General features: G+C 36.9%; 1 protein-coding gene across 1 annotated transcript in view; it reads right to left on the minus strand.

Moving 5' to 3' along the window:
* Nucleotides 1-25,855, minus strand: part of LOC140450357 (uncharacterized) — a 96,128-nt gene that overhangs the window by 5,971 nt on the left and 64,302 nt on the right. The window contains exons 3-4 of the mRNA XM_072543948.1: nucleotides 25,285-25,382; nucleotides 10,711-10,873 (exon numbers count right to left, since the gene is read on the minus strand). Coding sequence (XP_072400049.1) covers nucleotides 10,711-10,873; nucleotides 25,285-25,382 — 261 coding nt within the window. The remainder of the gene's footprint in view (nucleotides 1-10,710; nucleotides 10,874-25,284; nucleotides 25,383-25,855) is intronic.

Here is a 25,855-nt window from a genome sequence, read left to right on the forward strand (position 1 = left end):
ATAATAGCGATGTATCATTATGGACTCGTGGTATAATCTACTATTATTTGCATTTCGTTATAGTGTTAGTGAGTAAAATCAAGCATAAGAACGACTTGTAGATGCAAATGCTTTTTGAAACCTAGTTTTCTATATTTTGTATCGTTATTAACAACGAACAAACACTTAATATTAACACTTAATGATGCAGTGGGATTCACCATTACCTTAACTGGAGCACAGGCAAGATTTAACTAGAGGCGCCTTTTACTCCTACTAAAATATTTGTATTAAGAAAAGTATAACTGAACCATTTATGCATATTGAAAATAGCCTCAATGCATGTGGGAATGGAATAAAATTATTTAGCGTAGCTATTATAAACAATTATGAAATTCAATTTAATTTAGAATTTATTTGTAGTTTGTTATGAAATTGGTTCAATACTGGTATAAATATTAATAGTTTTTGCAATACTCTAGAGATTATTATAATTTTTTAATTAAAGCACGCATGAGATTAGGGTTAATGTTGCTTATATAATCTTTCATTTAGTTTGTGAACATTCCTAAATTACGAGTAGAAGAAAACTATATTATTAGCATATATAGTAGCACATTAGAGTCGATGGGTATTTGATCTTATTGCGTTGAAAATTTCTTTTAGGTATTTTGGAAGAAAAATGTATAGAAATGTATTTAACGTAGGACAATAAAAGTAACAGATTCTTGCCAAATTAAAATTCTGCAAAAATACGTGAACAGTATGTAAATATTGTTAAAAGTACTTTGACAGCTTATAAAAGGTCACTTGGTCACTTAAAATATCAACAGAATCAGCAAATATAGTAAAATAATAAAAAGTGTATCTAAAGTAACTAATTTCTTAAATTCTAAATAGGCTAAAAGTAGGTACAGTAGCTGAAAAGATTGTATCTCTGGAGAAATATGACATTTAGAGAAAATTTGGTTCACGTACAAATAATGAGAAAAAATAATGACGAATTGTGTTTGGTGAACACACCAAAATACCTCAATGGTGAACTATAATATAGAATCATTATTTTTCAAACGAAATCTAAACGATAAGTGATTCCTGAATTGCTGATAGATTAAATTATGTCAAAAATTTCATATAAATTTGTAGACCAATTTGACTAAACTTATTCTTCTTCTTCTTATTCTTCATAAGCAATTCTGCTTGTTCAGTGGCGGATTAATACCTCTATGGAAGGTTGTCACACCATCTTTTGCGCGATCGTCCGATACTTCTTCTGCCGATTGGTGACTTATCTCTTCTTATTTTGACGACACGGGTCTCCCCCATTCTGCTTATATGATTGTTTCATTCTTTTTTCTATTTAGTGTCCATTCATTTATACACTGTACTTTACATTTTCTTTTAATGTCTTCACTTTTCTTTCGATCTCTCAGCGTATTTCCTGTAATTCTTCTCAGTATTCTCGTCTCTGCCGTTTCCAGTAGCCTTTGTGTTGTGGCTGTGTCGGGTCTTCTTTCTGAGGCATATGTCATTATTGGTCTTAAACTGGCTTTATAAGTTCTTAACTTCATTTCAGTTTTAATGTGTCTGTTTTGCCATATAGTGTTATTAAGGCATCCTGCCAGTCTATTTGCTTTTTGTCCTTGATCTCTCTCTTCTTTGTTCAGGTCTCCATAGCTGGACAGTGTAATTCCAAGGTATTTTATTTCCATTACTTGTTCAATACTGATGCCATCAATTTCTATTTTACATCTGGTTGGTTCTTTGCTAATTAACATTGATTTAGTTTTCTGAGATGATATTGCCATATTAAATTCTTTTGTTCTTGTGTTAAATCTGTGGACCAGTCTTTGAAGATTATCTTCATTTTGGGCTATCAATATTGCGTCGTCTGCGTAACATTGTAGTGACCAAACTAAAAATTTCAGAAAAAAAAATATCAGTTACTATAGCCTAATGCTCCTCCTATGTACCATCTTTGTTGAGGTTAGCGACCATTGGTGTTCTTTCAATCTGTTATATTTCTTAGCCATGATTGCTTCTTTCGACCTATACTTTCCATTTGGTAAATTACGATCATTTTAATTTGGAATAATATCTGTAAGGGTGAGTATAAGTTTATTTTGTAACACATCAAGATATCTTTTCCGTCTAAGAGTGCCCAGTGTATGTCTTAGTCATCCAATGAAGATGCACAATAATCCAATATTTGCAGTTTTGCCGATTCATTGCTTCATGTAAACAGAAGGTTGGTTTATTAGAAAAATGGGTTTCACCAGTGAAGCGTGGATTTTGTTTACATTAGTTCGCAAAACTACATTCTCATTTATTTCCTGGACATTATGAATTTTATACGGCTAATATATCTCTTTTTTTAGTACAGGTAAAACATCTTTGACAAAACAGAAATTGTTTTTATTAGCTAAAATTTGCCTTTAGTTAATTTGGGGATTCTCTGCGTGGTCGAATCCAGCGGGGTACAATCAATATGTATATAATTTGCCTAATATTCTGTCTGTGTGTCTGTAACGAAAACCCCAAAGCAGCATTACATCATATCTTCGTTGTTAATAGTCCGATTGGAACGTGTGATAGGTTAAATGAAAGGGAAAAGTATAACACTTATACTAATATAAAAAAAACAAACAAAGCGACTACCAAAAGGATACTTCAACTTATCATCGTTATTAATGAACATATATTGACATACGAGATATCACATGACAGTATCAATCAATATACGTTTTCTCTACACTGCTATCGATTTCTGCTTCTAGAGATCCTGTTTCTTCTAATATTACTCCTAAGTATGTAAAAGTTTTAACTTGTTCTATTTTTGTTACTTCAATTTCTATATTAAGTTCTTCTTTTGTTTCTCCTATTTACATAACTTTTGTTGTAATAATATTTATCTTTATTCCTTTTTCAGTGAATACAGAAAGATACCAAGAACTTTGTTGTTCTTTGAACTACAACAATCGCGGAAATTGTCAAATGTCACTCCCATGCGCAAACCGTAAAAAGATGGGAAGAAGGGAAAGGATGTAAACTTGCCAAGGTAACACTAAGTAACCTTGAAGAGTCAACACCAAAGAAGTACTTGGGAATGACCAGGAAAAATCTACGTTTGGCAGTTGGTTTTTTAACTGGTCATTGTTAACTAAGCAAACACCTCCACACACTGGGGCTAGCAGACACACCTCTATGTAGGAAGTGTGAACGAGAAGACGAAACTGTAGAGCATGTCCTATGTGAATGCCCAGAGTTATCGTTAATACGAGAGTACGCGTTCGGCGCGTCCTGGCCCACACCTGCCCACATAAGAGAGATATCTCCTGGTGACTTGTCCACCTTCCTAGAAATGGCAGGATGGACAATGAGCTAAGGGTGACAGCTCCCTGAGAGGATGCACAATGGGTCAATTGTGGCCTAAGTGCTGTGAAACTTCACTCACCCTCCCTATTCTATAGATACAGATACCAAGAACTTAGACAGAAAGAATTCTGTCCTTACTCCCAGAAATCAACAGAAGAATAAAAGTGGCATCTTTTGGTAAAAATGCAGTTATATTTAAATCCAGGACTTTACTTCACATGAAGAAAAAAAAACATTCGATCAGTTTATACTACCAATCATGACAAACGGTTGTGAAACCTGTACAATAAAGAAAGGGATAATAGCGAAACTCTAAGTCACTCAAAGGTCAATAGAGCCATGCATAACAAAGAGAGATTGAAAAAGAATGGAAAGCACAGAATTAAATCTTTAAAATGGCAGTCGGAGGGATATTTAGCAAGAAGAACTGAAAATAGATGGTCCAGTAGAATTACGCTGTGGTATCTAAGAGGCGTCAAGAGATCAAAAAGATTAATAATTAAGAATAAACTTAAGATAGAACTATGACATTAGTAAATAAGCCGGTACAACATGGCACAGAAAAACGAATATTAGACAATCGTGGACAAAAATAAAGAACAACTATGTAGGGGAGGCCGCACCACAATCGGTAGAATACGCTGAGAATGATGATATATCATCGTCATCATCATCATCCAGCCCCATTTTCACATCCATTGTTGGATATAGGCCTCCTCCAAACGTCTCCAGTTCTCTCTATCTTTAGCTGCTGCAATCCAGTTTGTTTCTATTCTCTTTAGATCGTCGGTCCATCGGGTGGGTGGTCTGCCTCGACTTCGCTTGTCGGCTCTTGGTCTCCACTCCAATAATCTCTTTGTCCATCTTCCGTCTTCCATTCTAGCAACATGTCCAGCCCACCTCCACTTTTGTTTATTGATTCGCAGTATAATATCGTCTACGCCAGTTCGTCGGCGTATCTCCTCATTTCTCACGCGATCTTTCAAATTCAGGCCCAGCATTGATCTCTCCATTCGCCTTTGTGTTACCCTCAGTTTTTCGGCAGAAGCTTTCGTTAAAGTTAGGGTCTCTACTCCGTAGGTCAAGACTGGTAAGATGCATTGGTTAAATGCCTTCCTTTTCAGGTGAATTGGGTTATTTGTTTTAAAAATGTCTCTCATCCTTCCATATGCCGCCCATCCCAACGTGATTCGTCTATTTAGCTCGCAGGTTTGGTTGTCTCTGGTTATTCTAATTTCATGACCCAAGTATGTGTATTTAATGATTAATTCTACCTTGTTGTTATTGATCTGTATCTCTTCGCTGGGAACCATATTGGTCATCATTTTGGTTTTCTCGAAATTTATCTCCAGCCCAGTTTCTTGTAGTATGTCATTCAGTTCTTGGAGCATGTCTTTGATCTCTCCCATATTATCTGACAGAAGCACGATATCGTCCGCAAAACGTAGATGGTTTAATCTTTCTCCATCATGGATTTCCTTTCATTATCCGATATGTTGCCATGTTAGTCTTTTAAATGCTTACTCAAGAACGGTAATGAACAGCTTTGGTGACATGGTATCACCTTGCCTGACACCCCTTTTTATCTTTATTTTATAAGTGATGATATATATATATATATATATATATATATATATATATATATATAATTAATAAATTATGTTAACCTGTAATGTTATTAATTGGAAATCAAAATGTCAAAAACAATTGTAAAATGTAATTTTCATTTAATTTGGGGTTAATCCCATAGAAATACAATATTATTTAAGTTAAACATATCAGAAGAAAACATATTCAGAACCGCTTTAAAAAATGTGCGTAAAAAAGTATTGCGTATATGGTGCGATGTAAGTAGCTTGACGTATACAGCATAAGTAGCTATAAGCTCAAAATAAAGCTATGAATATAAACCATTTACTAAAAATAGTAAAATAAACATTCGAAAAAGACTTAGGACAAATATAAAGATAAATTTGAATAAAAATGTAAACCCCATACTTAGAATTAAATAAATCAACAACATTAAAATGAAAAATGAAAGAAAAATAAAAATGAAGAAGAACTAAAGAACCATAACACTTTTTCCGAAAATTAAAATTGACGAAAAATAGTAAAAAAAGTCAGCACATCAGTAATGACAATAAAGGACATAACAACGGACGACTACATTCATGTAAAAGCATTTCCTTATAAAAGAAATTTTATTATAACAATTTCTCCTATTCGTTATTTAATTGGACATCATTGTTAACGTTTTATTGTACAACACGAACATTCTTACTTCGTCCTTTACATAATATGTGAATAATAACATGTATTTATATAATGCTCCAATTATTTAAGGCTAATAAAATTTATAACGAGTTGTGGCGAACCAAAATTGTCGTGAACGACATTCTTGTTTTTTTATGTAACATTTCTCATATCTCTATAAACTTCGTGAGAGGACGAGTTCCCCATCATTTCACGTACTACATACAATGGATAAACGATTATATATGCATATTATATATCTTAGAGAAATTATTTTAAATAATATAAAACAATTACAGAGGAAGAAAATCAGTTATCGCTGTAATATAGTTCGTATCAGTTCTTCTAGTTCGGGTAGTGTGGGCGCACTGGCTAGTAAAAATATACTCATTCCATATTGTTGCACAATATTATTTGATATTATCTGGTATAACCAGAAGTAGCAAATACATGAAAATATTTTCATTAAATAGTTCACGCTTCAAAACCCATTCATTCAAATTTTTATGATAGGTACCCTTAGTTCGTGAGATATTTCGAATTGACCGTTTATTTGCCGCATTCTGTATATATTCTAAAATTGCCCTTTCGGGTTACATCACAGAACGTTTTCGGACTAATAAGTCCATCACCAGTGCAGTTACCAGGTATGCAAGAGGGAAGCCGCTAAATATTTGAGTGAAAACCTTTTAAATGATGCTAACTCTGTTAATTAATACATATTTGTTGTTAAATTTAAAAGATTTAAGTTTAAGCTTTTAAGTATTTAGGGTCAATGATTAGCCGAGATGGTACTTGTATGAAAGATATAGAAATGAAAATAGCACGGGGAAAACAAGCCACAAGAGCACTTCATGGAGTGATATGGAACAACACTCTAACAAAAGAAAACAAAAAGAGTATCTTTCAAAGCATAGTGATGCCTAATGACAACAACAATACGAAATAAAATAAAAACAGTTGAATTGGACTTTATGAGAAGATGTCTACAAATCACAAGAGCGGATAGAATAAGAACGGAGGAAATATGGAACAGAATGGAAGTAAAATGCTCAATTACAAAAAAGTTGGAAAACAGAGCCTTGCAGTGGTACGGGCATGTACAAAGAATGCCAGAGCATAGGTGGCCGAAAAGAATATTAAACTGGGACCCGCCGGGAAGAAGACGGAGAGGAAGACCTGCTACAAGATGGAAAACATACGTCGGAAATGCTATGATAGATAGAGACCTCAGAAAAGGTGACTGGGAGAATAGAGTGCTGTGGAGGACGAAAACGGCGAACTCATAATGGGAAAAGCCGAAGAAGAAGAAGAAGAAGAAGAAATTTAAAAGATGTTGTAGTTTTAAACAACTTTACATACATCATGGCAACGCAAGACTTCAAGATTTGCTAACCAAAGAGAAGGTATCTCTATGGATCGTATGGGTATAGAGATCCAAGTTCAGAGTTCAGAGACTTCGATGGGCTGGGCATATAGTGAGAATAAAGATCGAGAAATAGCCAAAAAGAACCCTAGATAGTAAAATACAGGGTGCAAGACCAAAAGGAAGGTCACGACAAGTTCAATCAGTTTTCCAGTTTAATTGTCTAAGATTCCACCTAAGTCGAGGATGTGATCTGTGTGTATGTGTGAAATAGAGAGAGAGGGCATTAGACAAAAAATCTTTTTCCCACAGAAAATTGTTATAAGGATGTTTAAATTTTTATTTTAGAATCGTTTATAAACTTGATTAGAATATTATATATAGATTTGTCAGAATAAGATAACAGATTGCTGATGTTAACTGGTAGGCTAATATTGAGATCAATTAAACCTAAATATAGGCTTCGAGTCTATTCGATATGATTAGGATAATCGAAAAATAAGTGGTTCAAATCTCCAACAGATTTACCACCACAAGGACAGAAAGGGGTTTCATAGATTCCAATCCTATGTAGATGCTCTGGAAAGAGGCCATGGTTAAGTTTTAACCGGGTTATTAACGAAGAATGTACTTTATTATAGTTAAAATTAAAATCGGGAATATTTTTTTGGAAGCATGGATGAATAGAAAAGTACATAATGGTTTCTTGAAGTCTTCTGAACCTCTTTATATTTTGACATCCATCTTTCCCTGCCAATACTCCTGATAATAGAAAAAAGATCTTTAAAGTAGTAAACATTTATAATTTCGGATATCTCAGATGTATTTTTTGCCATACCATCCACTAATTCGTTTCCAATTACTCCATTATGTCCTTTAACCCAGAGTAAAGTAACTGTTTTTTTTGTGAATTTTAGATCATGTAATAATTTTTTGATATCAAGTATAATGGAGTTTTGAAAACTATCCAGTGGATGGCTACGAATAGCTTGTAATACTGCCTGAGAATCTGATACTATTACGATGTTCTCACAATAATTAGTGACACACCAGGTTAGTGCTTTCTGTATAGCAGCAGCCTCGGCTGTAAAAATAGAACAATATTCAGGAATTCGATATTTCTCAACAAGTGATCTGATAATTGGGATTTACAGGTCGATGGTGAGATGCACAGGATGATGATAAGTATGTGGAAAGTCTGCAAAGACACTTTTGACACACACTGCAGAAACAGTGGGACGATGAAGTGGCAGCAAACGAGCAAAATTTGCTAAAAGTGAGAATCTGGAGAAGAGCGGTGCAGAACCGGTAATGTTCCAAGGCTTGATTTGGATATAGCTATATTGGAGATAGAGAAAGAGAGACAGGGGAAGGGAGAGAGAGTACACGGAAGACATTTTCGAAAAAAAAAAACAAATTTATTAAACAAAATAAAAACATTATATCACAATGGGCTTAAATATAAGGCTGATAAGATGTTAAGTGTTATACGAATTATTTTACGGAGAGGAAATAGCTCTGCTACTGGATAACACATATTGCAGATTTATTGGAAGCCTGTTGTGGAAGGAGAAGTAATTTTTGGTCGAACAATTCAATCAAATAGTAAAAATTGTCCTGATTAGAGTAGCTGTAAGAATAATAAAAATTGCGTAAAAATTTAAAAACTTTTTAGGGAAGATTTTACACAAATAAAAAGATATCTTTTAGAGGATAAGTTTAGCAGATGAACAACAGGGTTTTCGTAGTGAAAGATGATGTGCAGATGCAATATTCGTTATAAAGCAAATTACTGAGAAATCACTAGAGTACAATAGACCAACATTGATGTGTCTAATTGACCTAAAGAAAGCGTTTGACAGAGTAGGACTCAAATATGTAATCCATCTTGTCTATAATAGAGAAGTTTCCATAAATATTATAAAAACTATTGAAAACATCTATCAAAACAATAAAATGGAATTTAGAATATTACAGAACCTATAGAAATAGGACGCGGAATAAGACAAGGGGTCTCATTGAGTCCTATGCTGTTCAATTTAATTCTGTATGAAATCATCAAAAGCGTTAACGAAGGAAGAGGATACAGAATGGGAAACAAAGAAATAAAAATACTCTGTTACGCAGACGCAGTATTGATAGCCTAAGATGAAGATAGTCTGCAAAGACTGGTCTACAGATTTAACATAAGAGAAAAAGAATTTAATACGACAATCTCATCTCAGAAAACTAAAACAATAGTAGTCAACAAAGAACCAACCAGATGTAAAATAGAAATTGATGGCAAGTAATAGAAATAAAATACCTGAGAATTACACTCTCCAGCTATGGAGACCTGGACAAAGAAGTAAGAGATCAAGTACAAAAACAAATAGACTGGAAGGATGCCTTAATAACACTATATAGCGAAACAGACACATTAACACTGAGATGAAGGCAATAATTTATAAAGCCAGTGTAAGACTAATATTGAAATATGCCTCAGAAACAAGACCCGACACAGCCACAACGCAAAGTCTACTAGAAACGACAGAGATGAAAGTACTGAGAAGAATTACAGGAAATTCAGTGACAGATCGAAAGAGAAGTGAAGACATTACATGAAAATGTAACATACAGTGTATAAATGAATGGACACAAAATAGAAAAAAGAATGAAATAATCACATAAGCAGAATGGATAAGAGCCGTGTCATCAAAATAGCATTGCTATGCTTTGTGCCCTTCAAATGCAGAGGAATTTCTACCTCGCACGTAGACAGGTCGCCGCCAAGGATCTCTCCTCTACCACTCTTGAATATTCCGACGGGTACGTGCCGGGGCACCCACACTACGCCTGACACTAGGCCAGGAGAGGTATGTACGGGCCCAGCTCGTTCAACCTCGTTCTAACCTAACCTAACCTAACCTCAACCTCGCCAAGCTCTTTTGGAATGAGAGTAAAGTGGTCCCACGAGAGTCTCGTCTCGGATACTAGGAATGTAGACCGGTGACCGTGTCGCCTAAGCGACCGTGTGCGTTTCTACAATCCCGACACCTCAGGCGACAGCTCTCCACCTCTAGATTCCTACCCATTAGTCGCCTCTTACGACAGGCAGGGCTTTCTGACCTCGGCCGTATTCTTATCTCCGCGAGCCGAACGGAGCGTCAAAATAGCAAGAGATAAGTCACCAATCTGCAAAAGAAGTATCGGACGACCACGCAAAATGTAGAGTGACAACCTTTCATAGAGGTATTAATCCGCCAATGAACAAGCAGACTTGCTTTTAGAGAAGAAGAAGAAGAAATAAATATCTTGCGTGGGGATGATTATGGAGTAACCAGGATATATTGTTGGTTGTCGTCAAATATGAGACTAGTATTACAAGAAAACACAAATTTAACGTTTAGATTTTGGACAGAATTCTAAAATCATTCGAATAAATGAATGTGCCATTCATTTCCATACATTTGACCGACTAGGAAGTCACAGAGATATAATGGGCGGTCTTTAACAATTTCGGATATATTTTAATCAGTTGACAGTTAATTTTCATAGTTTACGTAATTTAGAATACATTAGTAAAATAAGAATACAGTTTAAAATAAACATCTCATATAATGTAAATAAACGTAAACCGTAGTAAAAAAATTAATAAGGTCAGTCACGGCGTTAAATATTATTTAAACATTTAAACAAAGGTAACATAGATTGCAAGCAATGTAAAAATATATATTTAAATTAAATAAAAAAAATACCTCTTTATTCCTCAGTTGGACTACGGCTTCATGCCCAAGAGCAAATTTTGCGCTGGCTTTACTGTGTGGTCCAACGTTAGTATATTCTACGGCAGGATGGTAGCCCCAGTCATCAGCAAAGTATTGAACGTCCTGCCTTGCATCTTTGTTCTGCACGAAATATCTGAAATTTTTAAAAAGCAGCTACCTTTTGCTCAACTTTAAGAGTATTAAATGATTTAGTTAAAGTAGAAATTATTAGGGATTTAAAGGATATTGATATCAATACTTAAACGAAAAATAAAGACCTTTTAATTTGAAACACATCTGTACAATGCAAATAAATTATAGATATAAAATTATTAGTCTATAATATTCCTAATATTTTCCCCTATAAATAAATCTCAATAATATACTGCGTACCAAAATTAATCATAATTTTTTAGTACTATATACCGATATATTATATCAGCAGAGAGGATCAGCAGCCCTGTCTCACGCCCTTACTTTGGAAATAAGTGTTGAAATAAATTTCTACTTGTTGTGTATAAAGATCATCATCCGTATCTTGCAATGATTTCCGCACCATCAGCTTAATGAGCCACATTTTAAAGTTATTTCTAAAAATCATCTCTCTCTCTCTCTCTCTCTCTCTCTCTTGTCGTTTCTTAATTACTGAGGATCGTGATTTCTTCCAATATTCCTAACAATTTTTGTCCATTGGTCTCTATCTCCAGCTGCTCTGAGAGCTTGGTAAAATGAGTTTCCAGCTGAATTCTTAATTTGGTTGGACCATCTAGTTGGTGATCGTCCTCTTGATCTTCTCCCCGGAAGGTTTCCAGAAATAACTAATCTCTCTATAGTCCATACTATCATCCCCTCTGCACACCACGTTACCGAAAAATTGCAGAATACATTGCAGATATATTGTGGTCAGCCTTTTTTTAATCTCGAGTTGGTTTAGAATAGAAACGTTTTTCCTACGAGCTGCCAAGATATGCGCAGCATCCGCGAAGAGTCCAAGTCTCTGCCCCGTATAGAAATATTGAGAATACAAGGGCATTAAATCATACATCAAAGGATATATTATGAGGTACTGTCGCCAAGTACTCGATCAGAGTGGCTAAGGAGCACTCTTGGCGCGCATCGCTCCGCCTTCCCTCCTTTTCCAATTTTGTCATTGGTCTTTTGGCTTGGAATCTTATAAAATATTATGTATAAATATAAGTTGATTTCCAAGCCAAAGTCCTCTTTCGTCCGTTCGCCGAAGTTAGTACATAGTGTACAGTGTTTTAGTGTTTGTGCTTTTAGGTTTTTAGGTTTCCTATAGCAGAGGGTCAGACGGCTGTCATAGACAAAGCCAAGCTCTGACCGCTTGGAAGCCGCCAAGAAGTACAAAGCCGTCGAATACGGTATCGAAGAGATAACCTGGTGAAACCAACCACGTGGTCGCCACGTGGCCGTACTTGGAGACTAATAAGGTAAGTGCTGTGTTTTTTGCTGGTCTACCGACGTTTTGTACTCTCTGACGGAGATTCTGCTGGTCACGGTGTAGGCTTAGTGGGTGGTCCTGTAAGAAGCCATCCACGTAGGCCGTTGCTGGGGCTATCAACTTCCGTCGGAGTCTGTGAACGGTCGTGCCGGCATAAATCTGCACTTATCCAATACATATATAATATCTACGGGGGACCGCTAGCCTAAAGTTAGTTAAGTATAGTCCGGCATACCTGCCATCTTGCACATTGCACAAGGTACAAGAAAAAAGGTGTCATCTGGGTGTAATACCTAGCAATCCACGTCGAAAATGCCAAGGTCGACCCGCTCCAACAGGTCGAACAAAGTTATTCCTGCTGAACCACCCGACCCTGGTCAACACTCCAAAGACATGCCTAACATTGACAACTACGATTTTCCTCCGCTACCCTCGCAAAGAACAACCGTACCACAGACCTTAATCACACCAACCAACTCTACCATTCCACCGATTACTTCTTCCTTCCCACCTACATTACACATCCCAGATACCACTCAATCTTCAATCACTAATAACCTGTCTGACACTTTTATGTCAGATATAATATCCACCCTACCCGTAGAGCAGATTGATCGGTTGATAGCTCAACTGCAGCTGACCCGGTCATCTGCTATCCTTAATCCACCCACTGCTCCTATCACCACTTTAGCCACTCAACCACAACACAATTTCACCACACATACTAATACCACTCAACCAATATCCACCCATACCGCTCTAGCGACTAACACCCAATCTCCACAATTAATAAATACAGTCAACCCACAACCAACAAATACCCGAAATTCACAACAAACACACGCACCTATCAACCCACCTTCCACACAAAACACACACGCATCATACGCTAACGCCACCACCACTCCCAGACCTACCGTCCCTGCATCCCAGGCCACTACCTCCACACAACCAAAATCTTTCAATTATACCATCACCAATATACCTCGAGAGAAATCGAACCAAAGAGATTTCTTTCGTATCATTAACACTCGAGAGATCCTTCTCAACCAAATCTCGACTGTCAAGGTCCTTCATACCCAAATTGCCCACCTAACTACCTTCCACCCGGTAAACCACGTCGAGTTACAACGTAAGCTCCGTGATGCGCTGGGCGATCCTAAAGTCCTCGTCACACCCAAACATATTCCAACACCCCGAAATCCCACCCGTTCATCCAAACCTACCTACATGGTCGTCGTCAAGGGGGTCGAAAGAGACTACTCTGACGCCGATCTTACCAGAGCCTTCACGGACATGGATATCCCCGTAGTTCGACTATGGAGGATTATATCTAAGTCCAATCTTCCCACCACGTTCGTAAAGCTGGTCACGTCGAGTGAACTTAAGTACACGGAGATGCTGACCAGAGGAATCTTTATGGACGGCCTCCGACTCCACGTAGAATTACCACTCAATGCAAACCCAGTGCCTCCCATTCCAAAATACTGCGGCAGGTGCAGCCAGAACGGGCATACCATCACGGAGTGCCCGCAAAAGCAGTACCGCTGCCCCACCTGTGGCCAAGACCATAAATCCACGGCCTGTCCCACCCCACAATCACCTAAATGTCCCAACTGTGGCGGAGACCATGCGGCCTACTCGGCCAAATGCCCCCACAGAAGGGAAACACCTAAGACTCCTCAAGAGACACAGCCAATCTCAACCGAAAAGCGAGATCCTCCATACGAACTGACTTCCGATATGAAGACGGTCATGGAGTTCACCTCGCTCATCCTAATCAACCTCCTCCCTGACCGACGTCAACTTATCCTCGACATTACCAACCACTTTACCACTTTGATGTTTGGGCACAAGAGTACTCTTGTCGCTCATAGCAACAAAGCGTCCATCACCTTCCTGCCCCTCTAATGGACAGTACAATTAGTGCTGTGAACTGCCAGGGTGTTGCGAGAAAACGCCCCTTCATCAAGCATATCCTCCAACAATATAATATACAAATCCTTGCCCTCTCCGACACCCTCGCCAAACAAGATCCCATCTTCCCAGGCTACTGCACATTACACCGACCTAAAAGCCAAATTTCACACGGCATTGGCTTCCTGATTAAGTATGGCATCCCTTTTTCCCCACATACCATTCCTCCGCACATCCTTCTCAATGATGAAGACTTCCTGGCAGTTGACATCCACCTCGACAACAACGAGACCATCACCCTAGTCTCTTATTACAAGCATCCTCTTCAACCGCTGTCCGAGACATTGTTTGATTACGTCTCCAGCCTGAACAAGGCTATCATTCTAGGAGACTTTAACGCCAGACAAACCAGATATGGCGACACGGTATCGAACCGTGCAGGCAATGTTCTCTCGGATTTGCTCCTTAACCTCCCCCTACACCGTATTCGTAACCGTGAGCCGACGTTTGTGGGTCCCCAGGGCTTGTCAGTCATCGATCATATCGTATGCACGTACGACTTAATTGATCGATTGGCTGACGAATGCTTCCTGGGTGATTCGATAACGTCGGATCACCTACCTCTGCTGGTTAGGGAACAGATACTAAATCCTCCACCTCCTGACCCTCCTAAAGTAATAAGAGACTACAAACGCGCCAACTGGGAACTCTTCCAAACATACTTGTCAAAGGCAATTTTATGTACCCAGATGATATCGACCGAGGTATCACGGTAATTACTAACCTGATAAATCAAGCAGTTGATTTGTCGGTCCCTAATAGGGTTATCAACCCTAACAAACCACCTCTACCTCAGTTTATCATTGATAAAATTAAACAAAAGAGACGTCTCCTCCGTCAATTCCAACGTACCCGTAATCCCCTTGTCAAAACAGAATACTACCGCCTGTCTGCGGCCATCAAACTTCAGGTCAACAATCTGCAGTCCAGACAATGGGCTGCAGCGACCTCCAGTCTTGATTACCGTGACAGCGGTAAATTCTGGCAAAAACTCAAATGCCTAACCAAACAAAAAACCAATAATCCTTCTCACCTTGTGGTGAACAATCATATTATTAACTCAAACGAACAGAAAGCAGAAGCTTTCAAAACTTACTTACAAAATACCTTAGTATCCCCAGACGATCCGAGATTCGATCATGCCTTTTGTGATCGCGCAGTGAGAGACATAACACGACTGCTCAGAACCCCTTTCGACCCTCAGGCACCCCATGAACATCCAATCATGGCGCCTGTGGATCACCAAACCTTCATACATTTCTGCTAAATCGGCAAATCGAACGCACCGGGGCTTGACAAAATTGCCAGGAACTGCGTGCGACACCTCCCGCTGAGCGTCACTCTATACTTGACGAACATAATCAATGCCACTCTTAAACTCTGCTACTTCCCAAAACCTTGGAAAGTAGCACATACAATTATGCTCTTGAAAAAGGACAAGCCGCGTACCGACCCTCACTCTTACAGGCCGATATCTCTCCTTAACGCCCTGGCGAAAGTCTTCGAGAGAATCCTTAAAGAAAGACTCGTAGACTTCACCACAGAACACAGCATCATCCCACCTTACCAATTCGGCTTTAGAGAAGGGTACTCTACCAAAACGGCATTGACTGAAATCGTCACACACCTTACACAAAGTCTGAACGACGGCAATTTGTCACTAGGCATCTTCCTCGATGTTCAAAAAGCCTTTGACCAAGTCTGGCATGTGGGACTGGTCAAGAAACTCGTGAGCATCGGGCTACCAACTCCATTCGTCAGACTCATCCACTCGTATGTCTCTCAACGGCGGATTACAGTCAAGGAGCGTGATCGATACTCTACATCCTTCACTCCCACTGCGGGAGTTCCTCAGGGTTCCGTGTTGGTACCAATACTTTACACAATATACAACAGCGACTTCCCTAATCCCAGATATACAAATACAACTACCTTACTATACGCAGACGATACTGCACTCCTTACAACTACACCACACGTCGACTCTATACTTAGGTTCGCTCGAAATCATCTGCTCCTTGTTGAACAATGGTGTCAGAGATGGAGAGTGACACCTAACCCTAACAAAACACAGATGATCCTTTTCAGACACCCGTATCGCAGCCAATACATTACACCTATCATCACCGAAAGGCACAATTTGAGTCTATGGGGAGAACGACTCCGTCTCCGAAACCAGGTCGAATATCTCGGCGTACTGTTTACGCAAACACTACGCTGGAGTGACGACACTGACAGAACCTGTAATAAGGTTAGGAGCCGACTCGGACTTCTCAACGCTCTTACTGGCAGATTCGGCCGCACTCACTCACGTACACTTATCCATACTTACAAAATATTTATCAGACCGGTCATCGAGTACAGATCTTGCATCTGTGCTGTGATGCCCAAACATCTCAACAATAGACTAATCACATTGGAAAGGAGAATCTTACGTAAACTTAACAGAAAACGACGCGACTATCCTTCGGCACTCATTCATCGCCTGTCGAACATCCAGCCCATCAATGAGAGGCTTTCCTCTCTGAGCAGGAGTTATACAATTCGCACCATCCGGGGCCAAAACCTCAGAGCCCAAAGCATTCTCAAAACTACCTGCTCGTCCCAAGGCAATGTATTCAGACGACGACCTAAACCCAAACTCCCATTCCTACCCGCTATTCTGCTGGAACTCGCCAGCAACGAGCTCCCTGACGAATACATTGACATACAGGAGGCAACTCCCCTCTTTTACCGTCGCTTATTATAATACCGAAAGTTCACTTCGAACTGACACCGACGGGGGGATCGGTTTTCTGTGGTTTTCCGATCCCATTGCACAATGATACCCCGTCGTTTTTCGAGGCACCAGTCCACAGCTGCCCTCACGCGTCGCGACATTCATTCAAAAATTAAATAGATTTTGTTAATTAATAAACATATAATTTTCATATATTTACTAATTTTGTTTTAGACCAAAATAATTCTAAAAGGAACCGTTCACTTGTATCCCTTTCGCCCCCGATTGTCCAGGACTAGTAGAGCAGCATCAACCACCAACAAACACCGCAACACCAGTGGACACATCAAAAACCCCAGTGCCACACCCATCACAAAGGAAACACGTCCTGAAGAGGCACAAGCCTAAAACAGGACAGCTGATACACCCAATACCCAAGATATACACACAACACACAAAAATCAACGCTACAATGAATCCAAGCCAAAGTGAGTAGGTTCACCTTGGTCTCTCCTAGAGCCCTAAACTCTAGGGAGCCGATCATCGAGGCTCCATTCCCGCCTTAGACTCTGTGGCTTTGTTTTGTATTCTACAATTATTGACGTTTTATTTTATCATTCTTCGATACAAGTGCATGTAAGAATCCAAGTATCTTATGGTATTGTAAGAAATTCAGAAGATGTCAATACAATTCAGCATCCCGATCTGCAGAGGGATAAGTCCCTAGGACGTTATTTCGTATACTAATACACGAATACCCTAGAGCAAAGCGTACGGTATGGGAGACGATTTTACCCTCAAGTTACTTCAAGAAACTCTTAAACATCGTCTATCCATACAGAGGCATATCAAAATCAAACATGGGGTCCGACAGAGATGTATACTATCACCCCTGCTGTTTAACATATACTCTGAGGAAATATTTCAAGAAGCAGTAGGAGAATGTTAAAGCCGAAATTCGCATTAACGGAGAATGTATCAATAACATCAGATACGCGGATGACACGGTGGTATTCGCTGACAGTTATGAAGTACTCCAGGATTTAATGAATAGAATCACAGAAGTGAGTAACAGATATGGACTATGGACTCACTGAAAATTAAGAAAGCAAAATGTATGAAAATCTCTAAGAAGGAACAGCAAATTGAAAGAATCAGTGTGAATAGTCAATCAATAGAAAGAGTAAAAGCATATACCTACCTTGGTACGACCGTCGATGAAAATTGGGATCAATCCCTAGAAATCAAATGTAGGATAGAGAAAGCAAGATCTGCATATCAAAAAGTGTCTAAAGCTGTTAAATACCATGATTTATCAGTAACCATAAAAATTTACCACCGTTACTACGGTGTCATATCTTTCCTATACTGTTGTGCAAAGTTAAATCGTGGACTTTCACAAACGCTACCTGCAAGACAACTGAGCCCTTCGAAATGTGGATTTATCGTCGAATATACCGACTACGTTACTATCTAGGACGTTTTAATAATATTGCAAAAAAAAATTGTTAACCAGACTAAAAACAGCCAAAATTGAATACCTTGGTCACATGATAAGGAACAGCGAAAGGAAAGGAAAGGAAAAGTAAAAGGAAAACGATGACCAGGAAGGAGAAGAATTTCCTGGCTTAATAATCTACGTACGTGATTCAACACAACAATCACAAATCTTTTCAGAGCAGTGTGCAAAATACAGATTGACATGATGGTCGCCAACATCCGAAACCCTTAGGCACTTCAAGAAGAAGTATATATACTGTTGGAGATCCTTTATTCTGCCTTTTTATTTCAGTTACCTGTTGAATCATCCCCATATCTTTTCCATCAAGATCTCCCTTTAATCAATCCTAAGCCAAGACCAAATGCCTCTATTAACACGTATCATGTCTGACATTATCAAACGGTAACTGGTCTGATGTTTTTGGTAATCGATAAAGCAAATAAAGAAATTCCTACCTCTGTTCATAGCATTTGTACAAATAACTGCATACAAAAAAGTGCCTTTCGTGTTTCTAACCAATTTTGAAATCAAACTGAGTGTCTTCCGTTTTCTCTTCACATTTGTCATGAATTTTTACTTTTAAGAACGGTTTGAGTACGTGGCTCATTCAGCTGATTATTTGAAAATCTTTGCCGAGACTGGCGTTTTGTTTTTTTGGAAATGCTACGAAAGTTGACTTTAGCCAATCTGATGGTATTTTCCACTATTGTATGTATATGTTATTAAAGAGCTTACATAAGTACTTGATATTGCAGAGTTTAACTATGTCTGTTGTCTGGTCCTACAGCATTATTATTTTTTAAAGCTGCGATTGTATATTTCACTTCTGATTCTGATATTGGTGGGACAGTTAAACCTGTCTTTTTATTCGTAAGATTTAAGTTACGATCGTCACCGAAAAAATCCAGTATACGTGTTTGCCAGAGTTTGCAGAGTTCGTTGTGATCTGTTATGGTATTACTGTTTTTTGTTATTTTTAAGTAGTTACATTTTCTGAAAGTGTTTGTTATTTCTTTGAGTTTTTTTATAGAAGTTGAAAGAGTCATATTTTGGAAGTAGCAGTTCTGACACCTGGCAATTTTTAATCATCAATTAGTGTCTTTTATTTTTTTTTAATTCATTTATTTATTTCTTTGTATTCTCTATAATTATTCTTTAAATTTCTTCTTTCTTCCATCATGTCCAGAATTTACTCTGACATAGAGTTGTGAAGCTTTATCTATAGTATTTTTGATGTTTTCCCGTTGATCTTTCACGCTTTCTTTTTTATTTTTAATGAACTAATATAAAGTATTTATCTTTTAGCTCTTTTAGAAAGCTTTAATAATATATGCAACGTTTTTCGTAGGCCTAGAGATCATTTTACCTTTAAACCTTCTTCTTCTTCTTCTAGTTCCATGACCGTTATCGATCGTTGGATATCATTGTGGCTACCATATTCGCTATCGTGACTGTATTGACAGCAGCTCTAAATAACGATGTAGTTGATTTTCCATACCATTGCCTTAGATTTTTCAGCCATGATGTTCTTCTTCTACCAGGACCACGATTACCTTGGATATTTCCCTGAATGATCAGATGTAAAAGATCATATTTTTTATCTCATAATGTGACCGAAGTATTCCAGCTTGCGTTTCTTTATTATATTGACCAGTTGTGTTGTTTGGTTCAGCCGTCTAAGGACCTTCTTATTTCTAACTCTGTCGACCCAGCTTATTTTCAGTAGTCGTCTGTATACCCACATCTCAAAGGCTGTCAAGCGTTTAAGGATAGCCTCAGTTAGAGTCCACGCTTCCACTCCTAACTTTGAACCTAAAGTTACTAATTAGTGGGTTATGGTCATAGCCAATATCTGCACCAGGGTAAGCAGCAACTCTTTTAATGATATTTTGGAATCGTTTATTTCTTGGAACATAATTCATTTGGTTCTAATTTTGTGTTATTCAATGTCTCGTAGAGATTTCCATGTATATTATCGTCTGGGTGATAGATCATAGTAGGTATTTTTTATTTACCAGTTCTAAATGAATATATAGACAAAAACCAATAGACGAAATAGGAATTTACGCACAGAAACTCAAATACTCAACATATCCAGAGGTGAAACTTTGATCTACAGTCAAATTTCACCTTTGCATCTATAATTCTAAACGACAGTCAGTGCAAATTCCCAAAAAAGATTATTTAATTTTAAATCTGGCCCTAGAAGCATTCGATTTCATTTAATAAATTTGTATTTAAACATTAAATACATTAGATAAACATTATTGACTGATTTGAAGTAAAATTTAGTTTAATTTCTAAAACATATGATTTTCAATGCTTTCTACACCGTGATCAATGTTTTAGCTTCTGAACAAAATTGTTTCTTTGCTTCTTTAAACATGGTTAACGTAATAAAGTGATTTCTTTTAAATCCATAATTAACATTTTGTGTTTTAACAATCATAAGTTAATTTTATTGTATACTACAGATGTTGCTTATTTACGTTTTCTTTGTTGTTGAGTAAATGTTAAGTGGAGTCCCACTGATAAACCAATCATTACGTTAAATGAGACTGAGAGATAAGGATTTCTTCAAATGCAAATAAAATAGTTATAACGAGTTGTTAGTTGAAGTACAACTGACTGTTTTATAGGAATTCTATTATGGATTTATAAAATTTAACGAACTCATAATTAGATTTAGAGAAATATTGTATTATTGTTTGACTTCTTCATTAAGCGACGCCGTTAGATTTGTTAATAATATTTTTAGGGTTCTACTATGTGTTTATTTAACTAAAGTAAGTTGTAATGGTACTTGTTTAAAATATTGGATTTAAATCACAGTTTAAATTAAAATTTTCGGTTTTTTTTTTAAATTAAATTATATTTATTTAATCTTTTGGTAATCGTTATGACGTTATATAATCTTAATTGACTGCAACACTAGAAAATGTTCTTTTAACTGCACAGTAAGCTGACTATTCTGTATTACTATAATAAATTGCTAAAGCTTCTAATAAACTAAATTTGATGTAAAATGTTTATTTTACTACAAATCATTCATTTCATTCAGCTCCTAACTGTTGACATAAAACCTTTAAACAACTTAAAAAGAAATTTAAACAAAATAAACAAAGCTTTTCAAATGAATGCAAAGTTGTTTGTTTTTTGAGACCTAATATATTTACCAATAAATTCTATTAATACAGGGTAGGAACTCTATGCCTTGTATATTTTTGTATATTTTACGTGCGTTTTCCAACAATTTTGTTTAATACTAGCAGAAAAAAGCTCATTTTGGCGCTCCCAAATAAGAGCGCCAGCCTGCAGTGCATATCTTGCAGGCCAGTTATTGCCGTCCCAGTATACAGGCGTTTTCATTTTTTGTTTAACTGTCTTATCACTTTGACATTTGTGATTCTCTCTATGATTAAAATCGTAATTATCCTGCTGTATATCCATAATTGAATCATTGTATTTGTTTTTACAATATTTTTCTTCAGCTTTTATAATCCCACGCCACAAAATAAACTTTTTCCAATGACGTTACAGTCCAAAGTAAGGCAAGTTTTTTTACTCTAGCAAATTATGACAGAGATTTGTCTTTGAGTAGGTGGTAAAGTCCATGGTGATATCTGATAGGATATCTCTACATCGATCTAAACATGGAGAAATAGAAATAACGAATGTTGTGGTAAAATTATGAATGCTTATATGGATGAATAAAGTTACAAAAAGAATAAAATTAAGAATGAGTATATTAAAGGAAGTCAGGGCATGTTCAAAGACGAGACGTTAATTATCCGTTATGAAGAATTTGTTGATGTGCAAGTTTCTACGAGGAGTAAAAAAGGAAGAACGAAGAAGATTTGGGGGGAGACGCTTAGACAGGACATATCGGTAAAGGGGAATGATGTTGGTATGTCCCAAGATCTAAACTTATGGAGAAATATAATTAGAGAAGGTGACCAAGTATAGAGACAAAAGTAAGGAGAATGATAAGGAGTTACCTATGCGAAGATTTGTAACTCAAAAATGGCTTTTAGCTACACCTAGAAAAAAAATCCAGAACTCGGCTCTGCCAGTAAATCCTACTCTCACGTCCTCGAAGACATATATGGCATACAATGGATGTGCGTTATATAGCAGCGGAGAGGGTGAAAGTTTCTGGCGCCTTAAAACTGGAACATGGCGACTAAGGGAAGAAACCCCAACAGAAAATCCTGATCCTCCAAGCTTGGAGGTTGGACCGATGGACCAGTCCCTCATCATCTGGAAAAAACTCTTTTGACTAAAAATTCTAACGCCAAGCCTCGGAATATGGATGGAAACTTACGACGACGACACCTAGCAAAGAAAAGGACTTTGAAAATTGGTACTTGGACCACTCAAGGCATGACTCACAAGACAATGGAAATTTTAACTGAAATGACGAAGCAAAAATGGATATCATAGTAATCTCTGAAACCAAAAAGAAAGGCCAAGGAAATGAACAGATTAAAGACTACATTCATATATGGTCAGGATTAGAGAAACACGTAAACGCTAAATCAGGGGTCTCAACTCTTATAAAAAAAATCTTTAAAAAAATATGTAAAAGATTATGCGTACATCTCTGAACTAATTTTGACAATAACTGTCACATTGTACGGTATGGAAACAATAGTTGTTGGAGTCTATGCGCCAACAGACGACTCAAATCAAAAAGTTAACGATTCGTTTTATGAAGAGTTATCAAACATTTGCGATAAAATAAAAAGTCATCAAGAAATAATACTGTTAGGAGACCTAAATGCCAGAGTAGTTCTTAAATAGACGATGACGTGGTGGGACGACACAAAGAAATAGTTAAAAATGGTTCACGGGACAGCTTAACTTTTTGATTTAAAAATAATGAATAGCCAATTCCAACATAAAGATATTCATAAATACACTTCGGAACGACCTTCACTCCAACAGAAGTCGATCATAGACTATAGAATAATGAGACACAAATCAAAATTTAAGTACCAAGACTGCAGAGTAAAAAGAGGATCTAACTGTGGGATAGATCATTACTTTCTTTTAGCTAATCTTTTTTGTCCCTTTAAACAATACTACAAACAGAATACCCAAAGTGAGAGAAACAATACTACACAGTACAAAACGGAGTGATATAAATTGCACCTTTTATTTCAACCAAGTATTAAACATCGTTTTCAATCTAGATTAGAAAAATTGCTTATGTAGTATTAGGAACAGAGAACAACGACAAAAAACACCACGAACCACCATGGATGACAGAAAACGTAAAAGACATGATACAAGAAAAAAACAAAATATATAAAAAATGGCTAACAAATAAAACATCTAGCAATAGAGTAACATATCAAAGGAAAAACGGAGAAGTACGCAATCAAATACAAGAAACAAAAAACAATTTCTGGGAACAAAAATGTTTCCAAGTTAAAAATTTAATTGGTGGTTCTCAGACTACGGAAGCATGAAGAAGTATCACTAATCTAAAAAAAAAACACCCATAACTTTTTAAGCAACTTAATTCCTATAGAAAAGTGGGAAAATCACTATAAAAATTTATGCCAAGAGTCCAGATTTGAATATATGGGAGAGGAATACAGTATGGAGAGACAAACAAATAGTAACATTAATACTACTAACAACGAGGTCCGTACTGCATTAATTAAAATGAAAAACGGGCGATCTCCAGGACCTGGCAATATAGCTGTAGAGTTACTTGAACAAGGAGGTCCACTCCTAATAGAACGAATAACTTTTCTAACGAATCAATGCTGCCAATAAATTAAAGTACCATCTGAATGGAAAACTGCTCACCAAGTGTCTATCTTTAAAAAGGGTAATCGAGAAGATCCTAACTACTACAGAGGATTAAGTGTCCTACCTACTTTCAGTATGTCATCCTTACTGTTTAATTTATATATTGAGGCAGCCCTCCAAAATTGGAAAAACCCCTGCCAGGGAATGGGAATCCCCATAGGAAATGACGTACTGTTCGTCCTAGCTCAAGATTCTTATGATCTAAAATTTATGATAAAGCGTCTATACAAAAAATATGTAAAATGGGGGTTAAAAGTCAGCATGAAGAAAACAGAATATTTAGTTATCAATTCAGATGCAATATTTGAACTGCTGATATACGAGGACGTGAAAATCAAACAAGGGAAACAATTTAAATATTTAGGTTCACTCATTGATAAGAACGGCTTCGAAAAAACCGAAATTAAACACCGAATTAATCAGCGATGTAAAACTGTAGGATGTTTGAACTTCTTATGGTGGAATCGCAACATTTCCAAAAGGAACAAAAAAAGAATAGGACAAACTATGATAGAATCAGTTCTTTGTTATGGCTCTGAAGTATGGAAAATTAATGTAGAGAGAAGGAGAAGATTGTTGGTAGTTAAAATGGATTATTAGAGAAGAAGTGCTTGAACATCCAGGCTGACCAAGAAATAACATGAATGCTACAGAAACGGTCATTGACAGAATAGAAAGAAAATATTTAAAATGGTTTAGACACCTATTGAGAATGCCTGACAAAAGTTGGCTCCAAAAACTTCACAGATGGAAGCCCCCTGAAAGAAGAAAAGGAGGTAGACGTCGACGCTCATGGAATGAAGGAATTAGAAAAACGATGGAATCGAGAGGTTTGGAGGAGAAGCATGCCTTGGACCGGGAGGATTGGCGAAGGAGAACGGGAATACGGCGACAGCCGTCTCCAAAATGTATTGTATTTACAAGTTGGATCCTGTAATATATATATATATATATATATATATATATATATATATATATATATATATATATATATATATAAATATAAATTTATCATAGTGCTCCTATATAAATATAATCCATCGAAATCATAAAAATCGATAAACTACCTATTAAAATTAATACCTTCCTGATGCGTAAATACCATCTCTCTGTTCTTGTTTTCCTTGCTCTCCTCCCTTATCTCCGACTATATTGTAACCATATTCATACTTTGGAGGATTCTGTAAGAAATAAATATATTAGAGCTCTACCTAAATTAATTTTGTATTTTTTGAGTTTGAAGCAAATATCTAGAGTAAAATTCACACCGAGGGTGCAGTACGGCTAAGATAGGGCAATGCTTTTCTTATGGAGAATATACGCACAGCAGTGTCGGCCTTCGCCAGCTGTTAATTGCTCACTCAAGAGCGTCGCACAGAACCAGCTTGGATAAAATGCATCTCCCGGCGGTACGAGGATAATATTTGATATTATGTATACAGTAGAATAAAAAAGGATTGTAAAAGATGTAATTATTAAATACTCCACGAAGTATATAAATAGCTTGAATAGTTTCGAGGTAAATTTATGAAATTAGATACATGAAATGTTATTAACAATGAAAAATATTAATTTTACTTATAAAACGTCAACGTGACATATAATATAAAAATAAATTTAACGTGATTAAATACATAACAAATAATGCTCGATT

This window comes from Diabrotica undecimpunctata, chromosome 9 (assembly GCF_040954645.1).
Source record: "Diabrotica undecimpunctata isolate CICGRU chromosome 9, icDiaUnde3, whole genome shotgun sequence".
NCBI lineage: Eukaryota > Metazoa > Arthropoda > Insecta > Coleoptera > Chrysomelidae > Diabrotica > Diabrotica undecimpunctata.